The 15,707-nt window shown below is 33.0% G+C and overlaps 1 protein-coding gene across 2 annotated transcripts in view; it reads left to right on the forward strand.

The window, feature by feature from the left end:
- LOC144844733 (WD repeat, SAM and U-box domain-containing protein 1-like) overlaps window positions 1–15,707 on the forward strand; it is a 200,410-nt gene that overhangs the window by 33,575 nt on the left and 151,128 nt on the right. For both annotated transcript variants that reach the window (XM_078701781.1, XM_078701787.1), the window contains exon 2: window positions 1,762–2,166. In XM_078701781.1, the coding sequence (XP_078557907.1) occupies window positions 1,775–2,166 (392 nt within the window). In that variant the 5' untranslated portion in view covers window positions 1,762–1,774. The remainder of the gene's footprint in view (window positions 1–1,761; window positions 2,167–15,707) is intronic.

Consider the following 15,707-nt stretch of genomic DNA (forward strand, 5'->3'; position numbering starts at 1 on the left):
CTTCTTAATAGAATTAATTAATAATTACAAAAATTATAAAAGTCGTTGTGGTGTATCGTTACATGTACTTTACTATTTCAATCGACTATGACAGTGACAGTTTCAATAAAGTATTAAATCGAAAATGTTTAGTAGTTTATTATTTATAAAACATAAAAACATGTCGTTATGGATAAAGAATATTATTTAAAAATGGTGCCTCTTTGCACCCACCCTCTTACCATCCCTCAACCCTAATGTTACATACAAAACACAAATTGGGTTTGTTTACTCAAGTAATTCCCAGGGTACTAATTTCAGTTGGCTACATAAATCACCGTGTCTGTTTATTACGTACATTTTAAATCGCCAGTTTTTTACATTGAAATTACTGTGTATTCGAGATCTGTGGGCACGACCTATTTATTACGTATATTTTAAATCGCCAGTTTTTTACATTGAAATTACTGTGTATTCGAGAACCATTTGTGGGCACGACCTAGATGGTAAGCGAGCGTACCATCTAGTCACTACAACAAAGGCACTGCTTCCACACTACACAGCGTAACTGATAATTCGTCTTATATTAGGCCTATACCGCGTCAACAAATCAATCAGAAAACTGCTTGAGCTATTACTGGTTGGGCTGGAAGATCAACGCTAGATCTACGTAGAGTGCTAGGCGTACACAAAATGTCCAAATTCTTTATAAAATGTATCACGATAATCCTACTTCTGTCACCATGTTTTATGTATTGTTTTTTTACGATTAAAGACTTCATACGATAATGATTAACCTTGATATTAACAACTCTCTTTACTCATGATTAAAACGTTTTCTGGAAGATGTTGAATTGTAAATGCAAATTCATGTACAAATTTTGTGCCTCGAATGTTGTGACTTCATCATATGTCCAGTTAAATTATAAAAGTTGTATTTTCATCTTTTGCGTTATAGTTCATTACATATAAACAAGCGCACATCTATATTCTACATATTCAAATTTCTTCAACACTCAATACGTGTTTCATTTTGATGACTTCATCATGTTAAAAATTGGAATAAAAGGCGGATCCCGTTATTTTCATCTATGCTTCACTGTACAGTATGTAGTATGTATACAGTAAATAGTGTAAACTGTATATATTTAGACACAAAATAGAAAGCACACTAACATTAAAATGAAATTTTATTTTCTTCAGGTCACAATGACATAATCGCAATATTCTAACGTATGACATGCACATGGCATTTGCGCGGAGGATAACTTAACTCGTCCATAGTGACGTGTTCCAATCTAGTTAACATAATTATTATAAGAAGTTACTATTCTTGTTAAATCAGAACGGGATTGAACGATAGGATTTTCACCGGATGGCCTAAAGATGATGTTGATAAAATAGTGTGATCCCCGACATACAGTGTATATTAGTATATACTTTATAAATTATTAATTATGATAAAAAGAGAAAACAATGTACTACCTGTAGTTTGTAGTTTGCATTGAATGTTTTCTCATAGACACGTTTAGGCCATAGGCTTAGTTTTGTGGTCTTATGCCTAGTCTGACAAGTGTTGTCTTGTTGCTGAATGAATTGACTTTCTTTTTTTGACAAAAGCGTTTATACAAATCAGTATTGCCGCAGTAGCATAACGAAAATATCAATCTGTGAATGATGCATGACTGGTATTTATAGTGGGCCATACAATAAATATAAAACTTACAGTGTACCAAATGACATCTCATTTTAAATCTGTTTCTATAAAATTTTTACTTCTAGACTTGAAAAAACAATGTCAACAATACTCCAAACGCACTCAAGTGATGTAAACTGCACAGCATTTTCAGGATCATTGCTAGCAACATGTTCTGGGGACAAGACAATACGGTTGTATGATATTTCAAAGGACTTTGAGGAGTTACCATTTTCACCATTAATCGGACATTCCTATTATGTACATTGCTGTGTTTTCAGTCCATTTGGAACACACATTGCTTCATGTTCAACTGATGGAAAAATAATTATTTGGGATACCAAAAATGGTCAAAGTGTTCGCATATTTAATCATGAAAGTAATGCTATAATTAGAGTATGTAGCTACTCTGCAAACTCAAAGTATCTTGTAACGGGTGCAGCAGACAATATTGTATGTATTTGGGACGTGGACTCCTGCAAGCTATATAAGTGAGATAACTTATTTTTTCCTATTTGTTTTTAATCAATATTAGAGAGGTCAGGGCATGAAACAAAAAAAAAAAGTGAATGCCATCCTTGCTGTGCAAGTCAGTTTACAGTACAAAAGGTTAAACAAGATTAAAATATAGGATTTTTTTTAATTTCCAGAATCATCTTCAATGATTTAACTATTTCAAAAAGTATTTTGAAAATCAGCTGATGATTCATATTCAGTAATTGGTATAAACATTTTACTGTAGACATAAACCAAAAACATTTAAAAAAAGTTTGTTAACCTGACCCTTGGGGTTTGGTCTAGTTTTCAGACCCCTCGAAAACCCCCCAAAAACGGTTTATTTCACCCCATCTCACCCATGGACCAAAATTTGTACAAACATAGAAGTGTGTGAGGACATAAAAAAACAAAAAATGACAAAATATCAGGTCGGAAAGGTCATGTCAGCCCCCCCCCCCCCTTATAGTCACCCCCTCCCAACATGTTAATTTCACCCCATCTCACCCATGAACTGAATTTTGTTTTATACATACAAGTTGTATGTGAGTAAATAAGAAAAAAATTCTCTATGTTGGGCTACAAGAGGCCCTATATTGGAAATACTGTATGTGGGATGAAAATGTGGGTTCATATAGATATGTCCATGGAATAAAGCTGCCTGTGCACTCTCGATCCTTAAGGAATCCATATGGATTTGCCTAAAATGAACCAACAGCAGGTCATCTATTTAGACCCTTCCGTGGTTCTCTAATGTATGCTTATCCATATTACATCATCTCTGCCATTGCAACCATCTTCTGTATTAGATCTTAAGCCATCCCCAGAAGTTCGAAATCTTGGGGTTTACATGGATTCCCACTTGCAGATGGATGTTAACATCAATGTCATCGTTCTGCTATGGTTGGGATTAGGAAGATTGGTCTAATTTGTAGATTTCTGGATAGGGTAACAACTACACGACTTCTGCATGCCTTTATATCATCACGTCTTGACTACTGTAACAGTTTTCATGTCGCACTGCTCAAGACCCTGCTTAGGAAGCAGATGTTACAAAATAGTGCTGCCCGTATAGTGTGTCGAACCACATAACACCTATCTTGCATGAACTGCACTGGCTTCCTGTGAAGGAACGTCTCAACTACTACTACTCAACTTCGTGTTTTCACTCCACAATCCTGTTGTCGCAGTCTTCGTTCCAATTCTCAGAATCATCTTGTTCCTGCTAAAGTGAAGACCATCTTATGGTCACCGTGCATTATCTTATGCAGCTCCTATGCTTTGGAATTCTCTTCCAAACTGCATTAAAGATGCACAGTCAATGGCTCTTTTTAAGAGGCTTCTTAAAAGACATAATTTTTAACATATATTGTTTAATAAAGCATATTAATCCCCTTTTTTCTCCTTTTCCATGCCACCTAGATTTTTTTAGATCTAGTTCAAGTAGGGCAGGAGGCGCCCAAGTCCGGGATGACCGAGAAACAACTGGTGCTGTCCGATGTTCAATTAGACCGATCTTATCCCCTTACTTCGGTTTGGGTTTTCTTTTTGGCATGGTTGGAATCCCTTTAATCGTATTAGTTTGTGTACATCGCTTAGAGGTTTCACAATATTAGGAGCTATATAAATCCAGGATATTATTACTATGATTATGTTCAGTTCTACATTTGGCCCATGTATCAGATCAATGCATTTGGCTACATAAGGCTCTGTATTAGAAATATATCGGGTAAAACTGTGGATTCCAGCCTATTTGTGCAACCCTGATCCTTAAGGAACCCATATGGATTTGCCAAAATGAACCAGGGGTAACCTCTATGGCCATACATGCCCTTTATTGGAGATACATGGATATCTGGATGAAACTGTTTGTCTTATAATATGGATTCGATCGTATGGGAAAAAGCTATTCACATACGATTCTTAAGGAACTCATATCGATTTGCCCAAATGAACTATTTGGGTACTCTATGGCCTATAAATTGGTTTTGAATCGGAAACATGTAGATCGAACTGTGGGTCCCTTGAATCGGTCTATGTGGGAAAAAGTACTCAATAAATCTTTAAGGTGGTCTGCAGCTCAAATTTTAACTTTGGTTGAGACATATTAACACTGTATTATGTTGTCCAATAACTTCTGATCATTCTGTAAATATTTCTTTAAATTAAGATATAATATTATATGTTACCAAACAACCACCACACACCCCCCGCCCCATCACCTCTTTGAATTAAAATCCATCCCGAGAGGCTCCTATGTACTTCTTGTATAGTTATTTCAAACAATATAATACATTAGATTAAATATAAATATATATCTATTATAAACAATTTGCCCTTAGTTCCAACTCTCTATGCCATGTCATTATTTAGATGAGAAAAACAAGTCAAAGGTTAAAATTTCATTAAAAAATGGGTGATAGAAGTAATACTAGAATAAACTAGAGGGTACTCCGAGAGTACAAACCTCCGCCTACTGTAAAATTCCCCTACATAAAATGCCCCCTGAATATTTTTAGGTGATCATTTAGAATAAAATGATCACCTATTGTTATTGTATAAAATCTTTATTATTATTTTTTTTTTTATTATTTTTTTTCTTTTTATTGTTTCTGTACACTATTTTGTGTAACAATTATCTCAAAAAGTTTAATGTCAATGATTACAAAAATTTCAGAATATCTTTCAAATAATACAACTTAATCCTAATAAGCTTTCCAGCGTGATCACTCATCCGTGACGACATTTATACGCCATTTTGCGAAATCACATTATCAATCATATCTCCATAATTCATTATCACATATTAATGAAATTCACTACACGTAAACTTCAGATCAAGGGTAAAAATATTAGCAAATAAAAACGCACGCGCACGTAGGTTCATGCGCGTGATATCGCGCGTTAAAAATTTAAAAAGCTCAAAATTAAGTTTTGATCAATTTAGAGCATGAATTAGGCCATTTGCGTGTTTCAAAAAATTACTGCGCAAAAATGCGTTTTTGCGCGCGCGATACTTAAAAAGCGTAAAAAATATGAATTTTTTTTACAAATCTCATTCTACTCACCATCCTTAGTACATTCACCAAATTTGAGTCAGTTCCGACTTAAAATAACGCTATACGAGCACGTTAAAAATGACAAAATGCGCACATTTATTTTACAAAAGTTCTGAAAATGGTGAAAAATAGGTCTTTTTTAAAATGAAAATAATTCTTCAGAATGCAAGATGACCCCCGATTTTTTTAACTTATTCTGGAAGCCATTGACTTGTAGATATGAATTCATGTACACATTTTACGTACAAAATGTTTTGACGTCATCAAATGGCCACTTGAATTTAAAAATTAGGATTTGTTATCTTTTTGTGTAGATTATCACATTCAACAGAGCGCATCTTGGTTATGTGTGCTCGAATTTCGCACAACTTTCAGTATGTGCTTGCTTAATTAATTATCTTTATCATGAGTTGACACTATCTTCATTTTAATGACGTCATCACGCGTAAAAACTTGAATAACGTAGGCCGTGTAATTTCACCTTCGCAGTAAATTTGAATATCTTACAGCTCTTCAGAATTGAAGGTTACCTTGATGATTATAATTTATTATGAAAGCTGATGAAATGTAGATATTTATTCATATAAAAATTAAGCCTATCGGATGTTGTGACGTTAACATATGGCCAGTTGAAGTGAAAAAGTAGTTTTTTCATATTTTTCGTCAAAGTTATACACAATTCAAAGAGCGCGCACAGCGCTTCTACGTGCCAAATTGTTTTCCAAATCTTATATTTTTTTGCTCAATTAATTATCTTTCGAAATTGTCATCTTAAAGTTTAGTTTGATAACGTCATCATGCCAAAAAATTAGAACATGTGTCCCGCAATTTCACCTATGCTACACTGTATATAGATATACAGTATATACTGTACATATTGTATATGGCATATAGGCACAACTCAGCACTATAAGCATATAATAGGATGGCATACATCAACATTTTCCGATCGTATGTTAACGTACGTGCATGTTTAAAAAAAAATTAATTTCAGTAAAATGATAAAAATGATCACCTATAATTCGTCAAAGTGACGAATTAAATTCTAGTTTTAAAAATTGTTTTTATTAGTTCTAAGTGTAAATATGCTAACTGCACACTACAAAGTTGTGGATGACAGTGTGGTGTAATGGTTATGTATCCAGCCTCTCACAGTTGAGATCGCTGGTTCAAGTCCCACTGAGGTTTTTTTTTTGTTATTATTTTTTTATTTCTTTTTTTTTTGTTTTTTGTGGACCTTGATCTTTGACCACAAATATATGATGTGTCATTGATCATTGTGGCTAAGTTTGGTGAGAATCGGATAAAAACTGTGGTCTCTTAGGCAGTAAAATAGTTTTTTGTTAGTTGTGACCTTGACCTATATGACCTTTTCCCCTCAAATTCAAACTCATCCGAGCTTTTTGATCATAGATCATTGTTGCCAAATTTGGTGAGAATCGGATAAAAACTGTGGCCTCCAGGCTGTTCACAGACACACAAACACACACACACACACAAACATACAGGGGTGAAAACATAACCTCCTTGGCGGAGGTAATAAACTATACATTTATGTCAAAGGTCAATAACCACACTTCCGGTCATTTTCAGGCAAGATATTCTGTTAAATTTTGTATGAAAATAGTGGCCAGTTTGTTTACATGATAAACAGTACAGAATACATGAAAAACATGATATTTCTCAGTTTTAGTCTCAATAACTTCAATCTACACCCATGTCCACAATCAACTATCAAATGAGAGATATTTTTAGAGAAGTTTCGTTACCATTGAGTGCTACCTTAATTGTTTTTTTCTGGTGTAAAAAATATAATTTTTTTGTTTTTTTGGAAAAAATGCTTATAAATTAGTATTAATTGACCAAAATTCATACTATAATCCAATATATACCTGCATAACTATATATCAAAATAAAGATAATTTAGTAAGCTATCATTTGATACTAAATAAAATGAGGTACATTTAAAATTCACAACGTTATTAAAACAATAACAGGCGTAACTCTAATTTGACACCAAATGACCTTTGACCTCAAAATGACCCTCTTTCCCCAGGTCAAAATTCATGGATGATTTGGGATGACTTGGGATGCATTAGAACATGAATCCACTGAAAAACCTTTGTTAATAATTATTTCACAGATTGGCATTTTTTTGAACTAAAATTCCCTAACTACTAGCTAAACTCTAGCTAAAACTACTACACAGTAGTGTAGTATTGAAGTTGATAAGAAAAAAAAGACCAAACAGGGAAATGTTATATTGGCCAGTCCTATTAGTTACATACAGTATACTATAGTTCTGTGCTGACCACAGATGAATGCGGAAACATCACAATCAAATCACTGGTGTTCATTTTCAAATAAATAGAATTGCAGTTATACTTCAATCAATCTTCAAAACTCTACTAAACATAACATTACAAGATATACACATAGGTGGATTTTATCATCTTGTTTTAAGACGGACCGAATGAGATGAAACCATGGAAGCAGGCAATGGAGAACAATGATACTGTTTTTCCAGCAACACCTAGCTTTGGTCTTATGGTCATCCATACCAGCATTTGTTATATATAAATGAATTTTAAAATGGTGAATAAATTGATACTTAAAAAGACCAAACACCTATTTGTTGGCTGCAGGAAGGTTCTTAAAATGATGAACCATTTGGTCACTGTGAGAAGAAATTGCACAGAGAAGGCAAAAAAAGGATCCGAAAATCATAAGAAGTAGTCAGTCAGTAGTTAAAATTCAGATTGGCAAGGATACACAGTTGGAATAGCTTATCAAATAACTGAAATTATTCCTGATCAAAATCCAATCATTACTTCTTCTGATTCCCAACCTAAACTGAATAGAGGCAAATGAATCTCATGATTAATACTTTTTGTTAAAATGTTTATTCTAGAATATTAGGAGCGGTTGACTAAAAATATCAACCTATTTCATTAAAAAGTGGCCAAATGCCAAAAAAATTGATTTTCTTCATACTTTGATAATTAATCACACTTTAGGTAAATATAGCAAAACTGAAATATTTTTTGGTTGCCATGGTAACAGGTGTGAAAACGCAAGTGTTACCATTTTGGCATGTGATTTTGCCCTTATTTAGATATGGCATCAAAAATGAAAAAGAATTTGTGAAATCTTTTTGTACCAATCTTGCTCTAATGTAAGACAAAAATTTACGTAAATCAATAATTTAATTTAGGAGATTCCATTATTTTTCTTAGGGGTGTTTTCCGGAATTTACATACATGGGAATATTTTTAGGTTTTTCAAAGGGCTATTAAAGTCAGATGGTAACGTTTCAAAAGCAACCATGGTGCAGGCATGGCTCGGCTCGAATGGTTGCTCTTGCTGTTTCCATTAAAATTATCATGGGGTAATCATGTAATTTCTGTGTAGTGTTTCTAGATAAATGGTTGAAATTTGCATTTTCTCATGTTATTTGTAGAAATAGGTGGTATAGCTTTTTCAGTCCAAAATGTTTTGTTGTTGTTGTTAAGAACATGCTAAAATATAGGCCTAGATATAGATATTAGTATCTAAAATCTACCCTGGTTTGTTTATTAGTAATTACCTATTTGAAAAATTTGTCCCTTTTTAACCACCAAGTTTTTTGTAAAGAATGTTTTAAACATTATTATTAGGCTAGTCAATCTAGCATTTTGAGTGAAAAAAAATTGCAAACAGAGATTTTTTTTTTAAATGGTTACATATGATAAGGTGATTATTTTTTGAGCATCACACCTCTGACACTCATCCCGAAGGTATGCAAATTAGCTTAAATATGCAAATTAGGGTGAAATTACAGGGTTACCATATCTTAAAAACTACTAATCGTAGAGTATTTGCATAAATATGTGATTAAAATGTCTGTAGAGACTTTATTTTGGACTCAATGGCTTGGATATTGTTTTTCAATACCCAACATAGAACTGTATTATAACTCCCAAAATCAAACCTTCGTCAGGCACCTCGAAAGTATGCAAATTAGTAGTACAAGTAACATTAAATATGCAAATTTGGGAATGAAATCACAGTGTTGCCATATCTCGAAAACCGCTAATGCTAGAGTGTTAATTTTTTCACTAAAATATTTAAAATATGTATATTTATATTTGCTGTAATTAGACATTTTGCAAAAAAAGTACAAAAATTTGACCTTTGACCCCATTTATCAATATCTGAATATAAATGTGACTAAAATGTCTGTAGAGACTTTATTTCGTCCTCAAATGACTTGGATTGAATACAGGTTTTCAATAATAAGCATAGGATTGTTTTGTAATTCCCAAAAATCACACCTTCATCACGCACCTCGAAAATATGCAAATTAGTAGTACAAGTTGGATAATATGCAAATTAGGCAGTGAAAACTGATAATGCTAGAGTGTTGATTTATTCACTGAACTACTCAACACATCTATTTGTATTTGCTGTGATGATGCATTTCTCTAAATGCATATTCGTAAGTACCACTTTTGACATCTTATTACCAGGTTTTTCTAATATGAACATGAATATTAATATATTTTTCTTACCATAGTTGTAGTCATATGATTAAGCTCCAATTTATTACACTTTCCTAATTAAAAAACAGGCTAAAATTGTTTATATTGAAATGTGTGTATTTTAGTTAATCCTCAAGCTCATCAGTGCATTCAGAATTACTACAACTTATTCCTCTACAGTTACCGCATGCAGTCGTACATTTAATTTGCATCTTTCTGCAGGAACACGACCGACTTTTACATCCACGTGTACAGTTGCATCTTCAAAAAAACATCTGATTTTGTCAATCTCTCGTACTAAATATTTTTTAAACTACATGATTACAACTATGACTTTCAATTTACCTTGTGACAGATAAAAGTTCCTGTGGTGCAGGGGAGTCCTTTGTCAAGTTTGGAAACAGGTGTTCTTCATTTTTTTGCCATCCCCAAACAGTGGCAAGGTCTCTGCCAAGCCAGGACTGAATCTAAAATAAGATAACAACTATAATATTGTCTATTGCACTATACGGTACTCTATAAAATAATTCAAACCAACAAAACAAAAATCACCTGGTGATCTACTCTGAAAGAATGTTGCTTGGCAGCTCCTGATGTAGGTGGTAAACTCTTGGATGATATTGGACCTTTTGCCTTTCCTACTTTGTCACAGAATCTGGTATACCGTAAGTTGTTTAGACAATTACCATCTGATCCATAAATGAGGCAGAAAACATGCTCTCCTGCACTTGAAACTTCTTCTTTAGTTGATGTTACACTGTAGAATGTATTTATGTGCTCCATTGTCCTTTGATCCTTGTGATACTTCTTAAATGTAGATTCTTTTCCTAGTCGAAAGATTTGAGATGTTGTGTCACAACCCAAAAAGGCATGCCAGAAATCTTCAGAAACATAGTGATATAATAGCACAAGTAAATCTGTGTCATCTCCGATTATTACACAATTGTCTTCCTTTGCAATTTCTAGTGCCGTTTTGACAATCAGAAGGTCGGCATCCCCGGTAGATTTTAGATCATAGTTCTTCTATTAGAATGCTAATAAACCCTAAGACCTAAAACCTAAGAGGTATTTGCTTGCTTGTAGCATCAGTGTTGGTGTTTCAAATAAAGCTGGTGGAAATACACTTATTTCAGTTGTTAATGCATCCTTAAGACCGTCATAATTCCTCAAAGATACAGTATAACCATAACTAATCTTTGAAAAAGCAGTTCAGGATCTATCTGCACCTCGTCATCTGTAATCTTGATCAATGTATAATAACCACAACTTCGCTGTTTTGGACTTGGTTACATGCTCTATGTGATTTTCCAGACATACTCTGCATACTGTAATACTGATTTCTCGTAATCAGTTGTGTTGATTCAGTTGTTACAAGTCTTAGATAGATTTCTTCAATTTCTTGAACCTTGATTTTTTCCTCCATCTCGTTTAACATAATTACATAGATGGCACGCACAATCAAAAAATGTGCTCGTAAAGTATGTGAATATGACAACTGATCATTGCATCAATTGAATTTCGGGCATACACTTCAGCTATCACATCTCGGATCCCACTACCCTCCATTAACATCCCAATGCTTCTTAGGTAAGACATTAAGATATGGAAACCGCCTAATTGAAGTACGAGTTCACCAAGACTTTCTTTTGCTGGTAATGTTTCAACCATCAATCACGCCTTATGGTATAAAGAGAGGTCAAATGTTACAACAGGTGTCACTTTTGGCATGCTCACAACTTGGATCATTAGGCTCTAAATCGATAATTGGCAAAAAGAGTATATTTGCTTTATCAGTGTAGTTTTGCTCATAGTGAAAATCTTTCTCTGAATAATAGGGAACACTTCCAAAACATCTGAAAGGATGCACTATCCCAATCCATTGCCCAGAAAAAGTCATACTTAACATCATCATAGTTAATAATGTTTGTTTTAGCAATCTGCTTGATTTCATCCTCTGTAAATTTTCGTCTTATCACATTTTGTACTGGCTGGAAATTTATATGCCCCCCGGCAGCCATAAGACCCATTGCATGGAGCGTACCAAGTCCATCAAGGGTACACACATTGTGGTCAATGTTATCAGCTACATAGTTAAGAACTGTTGATTCAGAATGATCAACCTGCAAATGTGTGTCACTGTTAACCGCTGAATCCTCTTCATAGTCGATGACATCCTGGTATGCAGCTGACATTCTAAATTGATATAATGTATCAATCAAATACCTGCTCATAAAATGATGATGAAGCTGTACACCAAGACCAAACAACATGGGAGAGGTAATCATTCTTGGTCTAGCTGCTTGGATTGTGGTTTGTGCAATGAAACATTGTTTTTGTCTACACTTGGACTGTATTAATCTACTATAAAATATTTGCCAGCTTTCAGGAAGAAAATCCTAACACACCTCTATATTTTGAATATCGTCAGGTGAAGGATATAGCGTTTTGTCGCATGATTTTAATATTGCATCCTCAAGTAAAAGTTTTGCTGCAGTATCGATTATTTGATTCTTCAGTGATTGTTTATCTGTGTCCTCTTTATGAAACTTTTGTATAATTGTGTCGGTTAGTGATTTTAACGAAACCAGTACCTCCTTGTTTCCACCTGTAAGAATCATGTTATCATCAAATCTTTCTTTCAACTGTTGTTTCATGTATGGCTTAGAATATGAACCTTCATCACTCCCATTTGATGTAAGAGAGGTCTCCATCTCCATCCTGTAAATCTCCTAGGGGAGTGACATCCCGTTCTCCGAGTATATGTTCTACTACTACTTCAAATGCCTCTTTCCTTTTGTTGTTTGTTGGCCTTCCTGATGATAATGTATTTATCTTTGTACTGTATTTGAACGGGATATTTTTTCCAGTAAAGAAGTTACTGTAACAAATACGGTGATATCTTGCCTCAACAGCAGGAAAGTCAATAGCTCCTTCCACTCTGGTGATAACATCATGAGCCCATGGTTCAGATTCTCCTCTCTCCTTGCACTTTTCTAGAACAATTTTTTTTTGATTCAATGTCTCACATGTTAAATAATCTATGCCTTTCTTTGAATCGACTTCAATGAATGTTTTACAAAAAAAACAATGTTCTTGAAAATCAAATGATGAACTCAATCGACATAATTTTTTTGGAAAGGGTTCAGAAGTTTTGGTTTTTACATTTTCTTCTATTTTCTTCAAAGTTGATTTTCTTGTATACATGACAATTCCTGACATATCTACTACCTAGAGGAAAGTAACATTGATTTTTCATTTGTCTCTTTAATTTAGAACATATATTATTAATATATATTTTTATTATATTAAGCTGTACCTGAATATCCCAGTTGTCCCCTCTAATTCGTGTAGCGTGTAATAAGCTAGGTAGTCCCTGCTTCGTTGCAGTGACTATATATTTTTTAACCAAATTGTCATTGGAATTGGGAGCTGACAAGTTGCACATATACTATTTTCTGGTACATATATGGTATTGGAAGAACCATTATTACTTTCATTGTCCATGATTAAACTGTTTTGTTCACAGCAGAAATAAATAAAACAGGAGAAAGTATATTATTGTTATATGTTGTGCTTAATGAATTCAATATCAACTAGAAAGCCACTCTGAGAGTGCATACCTCCGCCTACTGTAAAATTCTCCTACATAAGATTTCTCCGGGAAAATATATATGTGTCTTAATGCTGTTTGTGATTTAGGCTAATTTCACTACAAGCATGTGTATGCGAGTTTGGAGTAATGGTTATGTAACAAGCCTTTCAATTTAACAATAGCTTCAGTTGACTAACAATAGAACAGCAACGCGAAAATCAAACGAGTGAATTTGAAAAAAAATAGGTTTTTTAAACTACTCGCATCAAAAAAGGTGCACATTAAATCAAATTATGTTTTAAAATTACAAATCACAAACTAGAATTTAATTCGTCACTTTGACGAATTATAGGTGATCATTTTTATAATTTTATTGACATTAATATTAATAAACATGCACGTATGTTGCCATCCTATTATATGTTTATAGTGCTGAGTTTTGCCTATTTATATGCCATATACATTATGTACGTAACAGTATATACTGTACATCTATATACAGTGTAGCATTGGTGAAATTACGGACACACATCATGTTCTAATTTTTTGGTATGATGGAATTATCAAAATAAACTCAAAGATGACAATTTCGAAAGATAATGAATTGAGCAAATAAATATAAGAATTGCAAGAGAATTTGGCATGTAGAAGCGCTGTGCGCGCTGTTTGAAATTTGTATAACTTTGACGAAAAAGATGAAAAAACTACTTTTTAACTTCATCTGGCCATATGTTAACGTCACAACATCCGATAGGCTTGGTTTTTATATGAATTCATATCTACATTTCATCAGCTTTCATAATAAATTATAATCATCAAGGTAACCTTCAATTCTGAAGAGCTGTAAGATATTCAAATTTATAGTCCAGTTCCCTATGTATTTTCGTGTGCAAATCATGGGGAAAGTGTAAACATTGCGTTTTATGAATATTTGAAGCATGCTGGTTATAAAAACTCATGTTGTCAAATTTCTAAAATTCATCTTTGACCTCTGACCTCAATTTGAATACTTTGACCCATTGAAAACAAAATGGTCATATCTTTGCAACGCTTAGATTAAATAAAATAATTTTAGTGTCAAATTATTTAGAAGATGCATATTAATATTCGTTCTAATTGAAAAGTTTGTCCAAAAATGGCTGGAAGTATGATTTTTGGCATTTTTGACCTTTGACCTACATATGATATAACTCCGTAACTAACAGTTGGAAAAACTGTAAATAGGGCTCAAATTAATCTGAAGGTATAAGTTTCTATTCAGTCTAATAAGAATTTTTTCAAGAAAATTACTTAAAATCTGTTTATTGACCTTTGACCTGTACTGGTAGTACACATTCCTATAATCTCAAAAACTATTGGCCGTAAAAAGGTTTTTTTTTGTGAAATGTTTAGAAAAATTTACATTTATATGTTGTATAATAACAACATTTTATAAAAATGTAAAAAAATTCTATTTATGAAAACTAACTTTGTAATTTATTAACATCACTAGCATTTGTTATAGTATTATAATGTGTTACATTTGCTGTTTTTAAGCACTTCACATGAATGTATCAGAATTATGTGTATTTAATATGAAGTTTTATTTTTTTCATATGAAGAAAATTTAATTATCTATCAAATAAGACCATTTTCAAATTATTATGGCTAAAACTTAATTAGATACAGCCAAAAAAGTGTATTTTTACTTGTGTGAACAGCGCCCTCAATCTTTATTTTTTCCCTCAAAATACCACACTTTTAAGTGGTTTTATAAACTTAGCTGGTTGTAACTTTTTAAAGGATTTGTTGTCAGTGACGTATAACTTACATACCCCTTCTACCATATAATAAGTAAGTTTCTGAGATAAAATGAAAAAAATATTTTGATAGCTTGATATTTTTCTTGAGGTTATTACATGGTACACGCTAAAAAAGATTTTGATTTTGTGCTAAAAATCCATCTTTTTGGTCAGTACAAACAATCTTGTACAGACATTCTTACACAAACAGCACATTTTATTGAAAAGATAATCATAAAATCTATCCAATAAAATATGAATTTTGTGTAGTAATACTGGTAGATAGCTTTTATTAAACCAAAAAGATGGACTTTTAGCACAAAATTAAATATTTTGCTGGCATGTATCATGTAATAACCTCAACAAAAATATCAAGCTATCAGGATATTTTTCTAAATTTTTTTCAGAAACTGACCTAGTATGTTATAGAAGGGGTATGTAAATTACAGGTTACTGTTAAAAATCTTTGAAACAAAGTTATAACCAGTTAAGTTTATGAAACCACATAAAAATGTGGTATTTTAAGGGGAAAAATGAAGATTGAGGGCGCTGTTCAACCAAGTAAAAATACACTTTTTTCCTGTA

This window comes from Antedon bifida, chromosome 1 (genome assembly GCF_963402885.1).
Source record: "Antedon bifida chromosome 1, ecAntBifi1.1, whole genome shotgun sequence".
Taxonomy (NCBI): Eukaryota; Metazoa; Echinodermata; class Crinoidea; order Comatulida; family Antedonidae; genus Antedon; species Antedon bifida.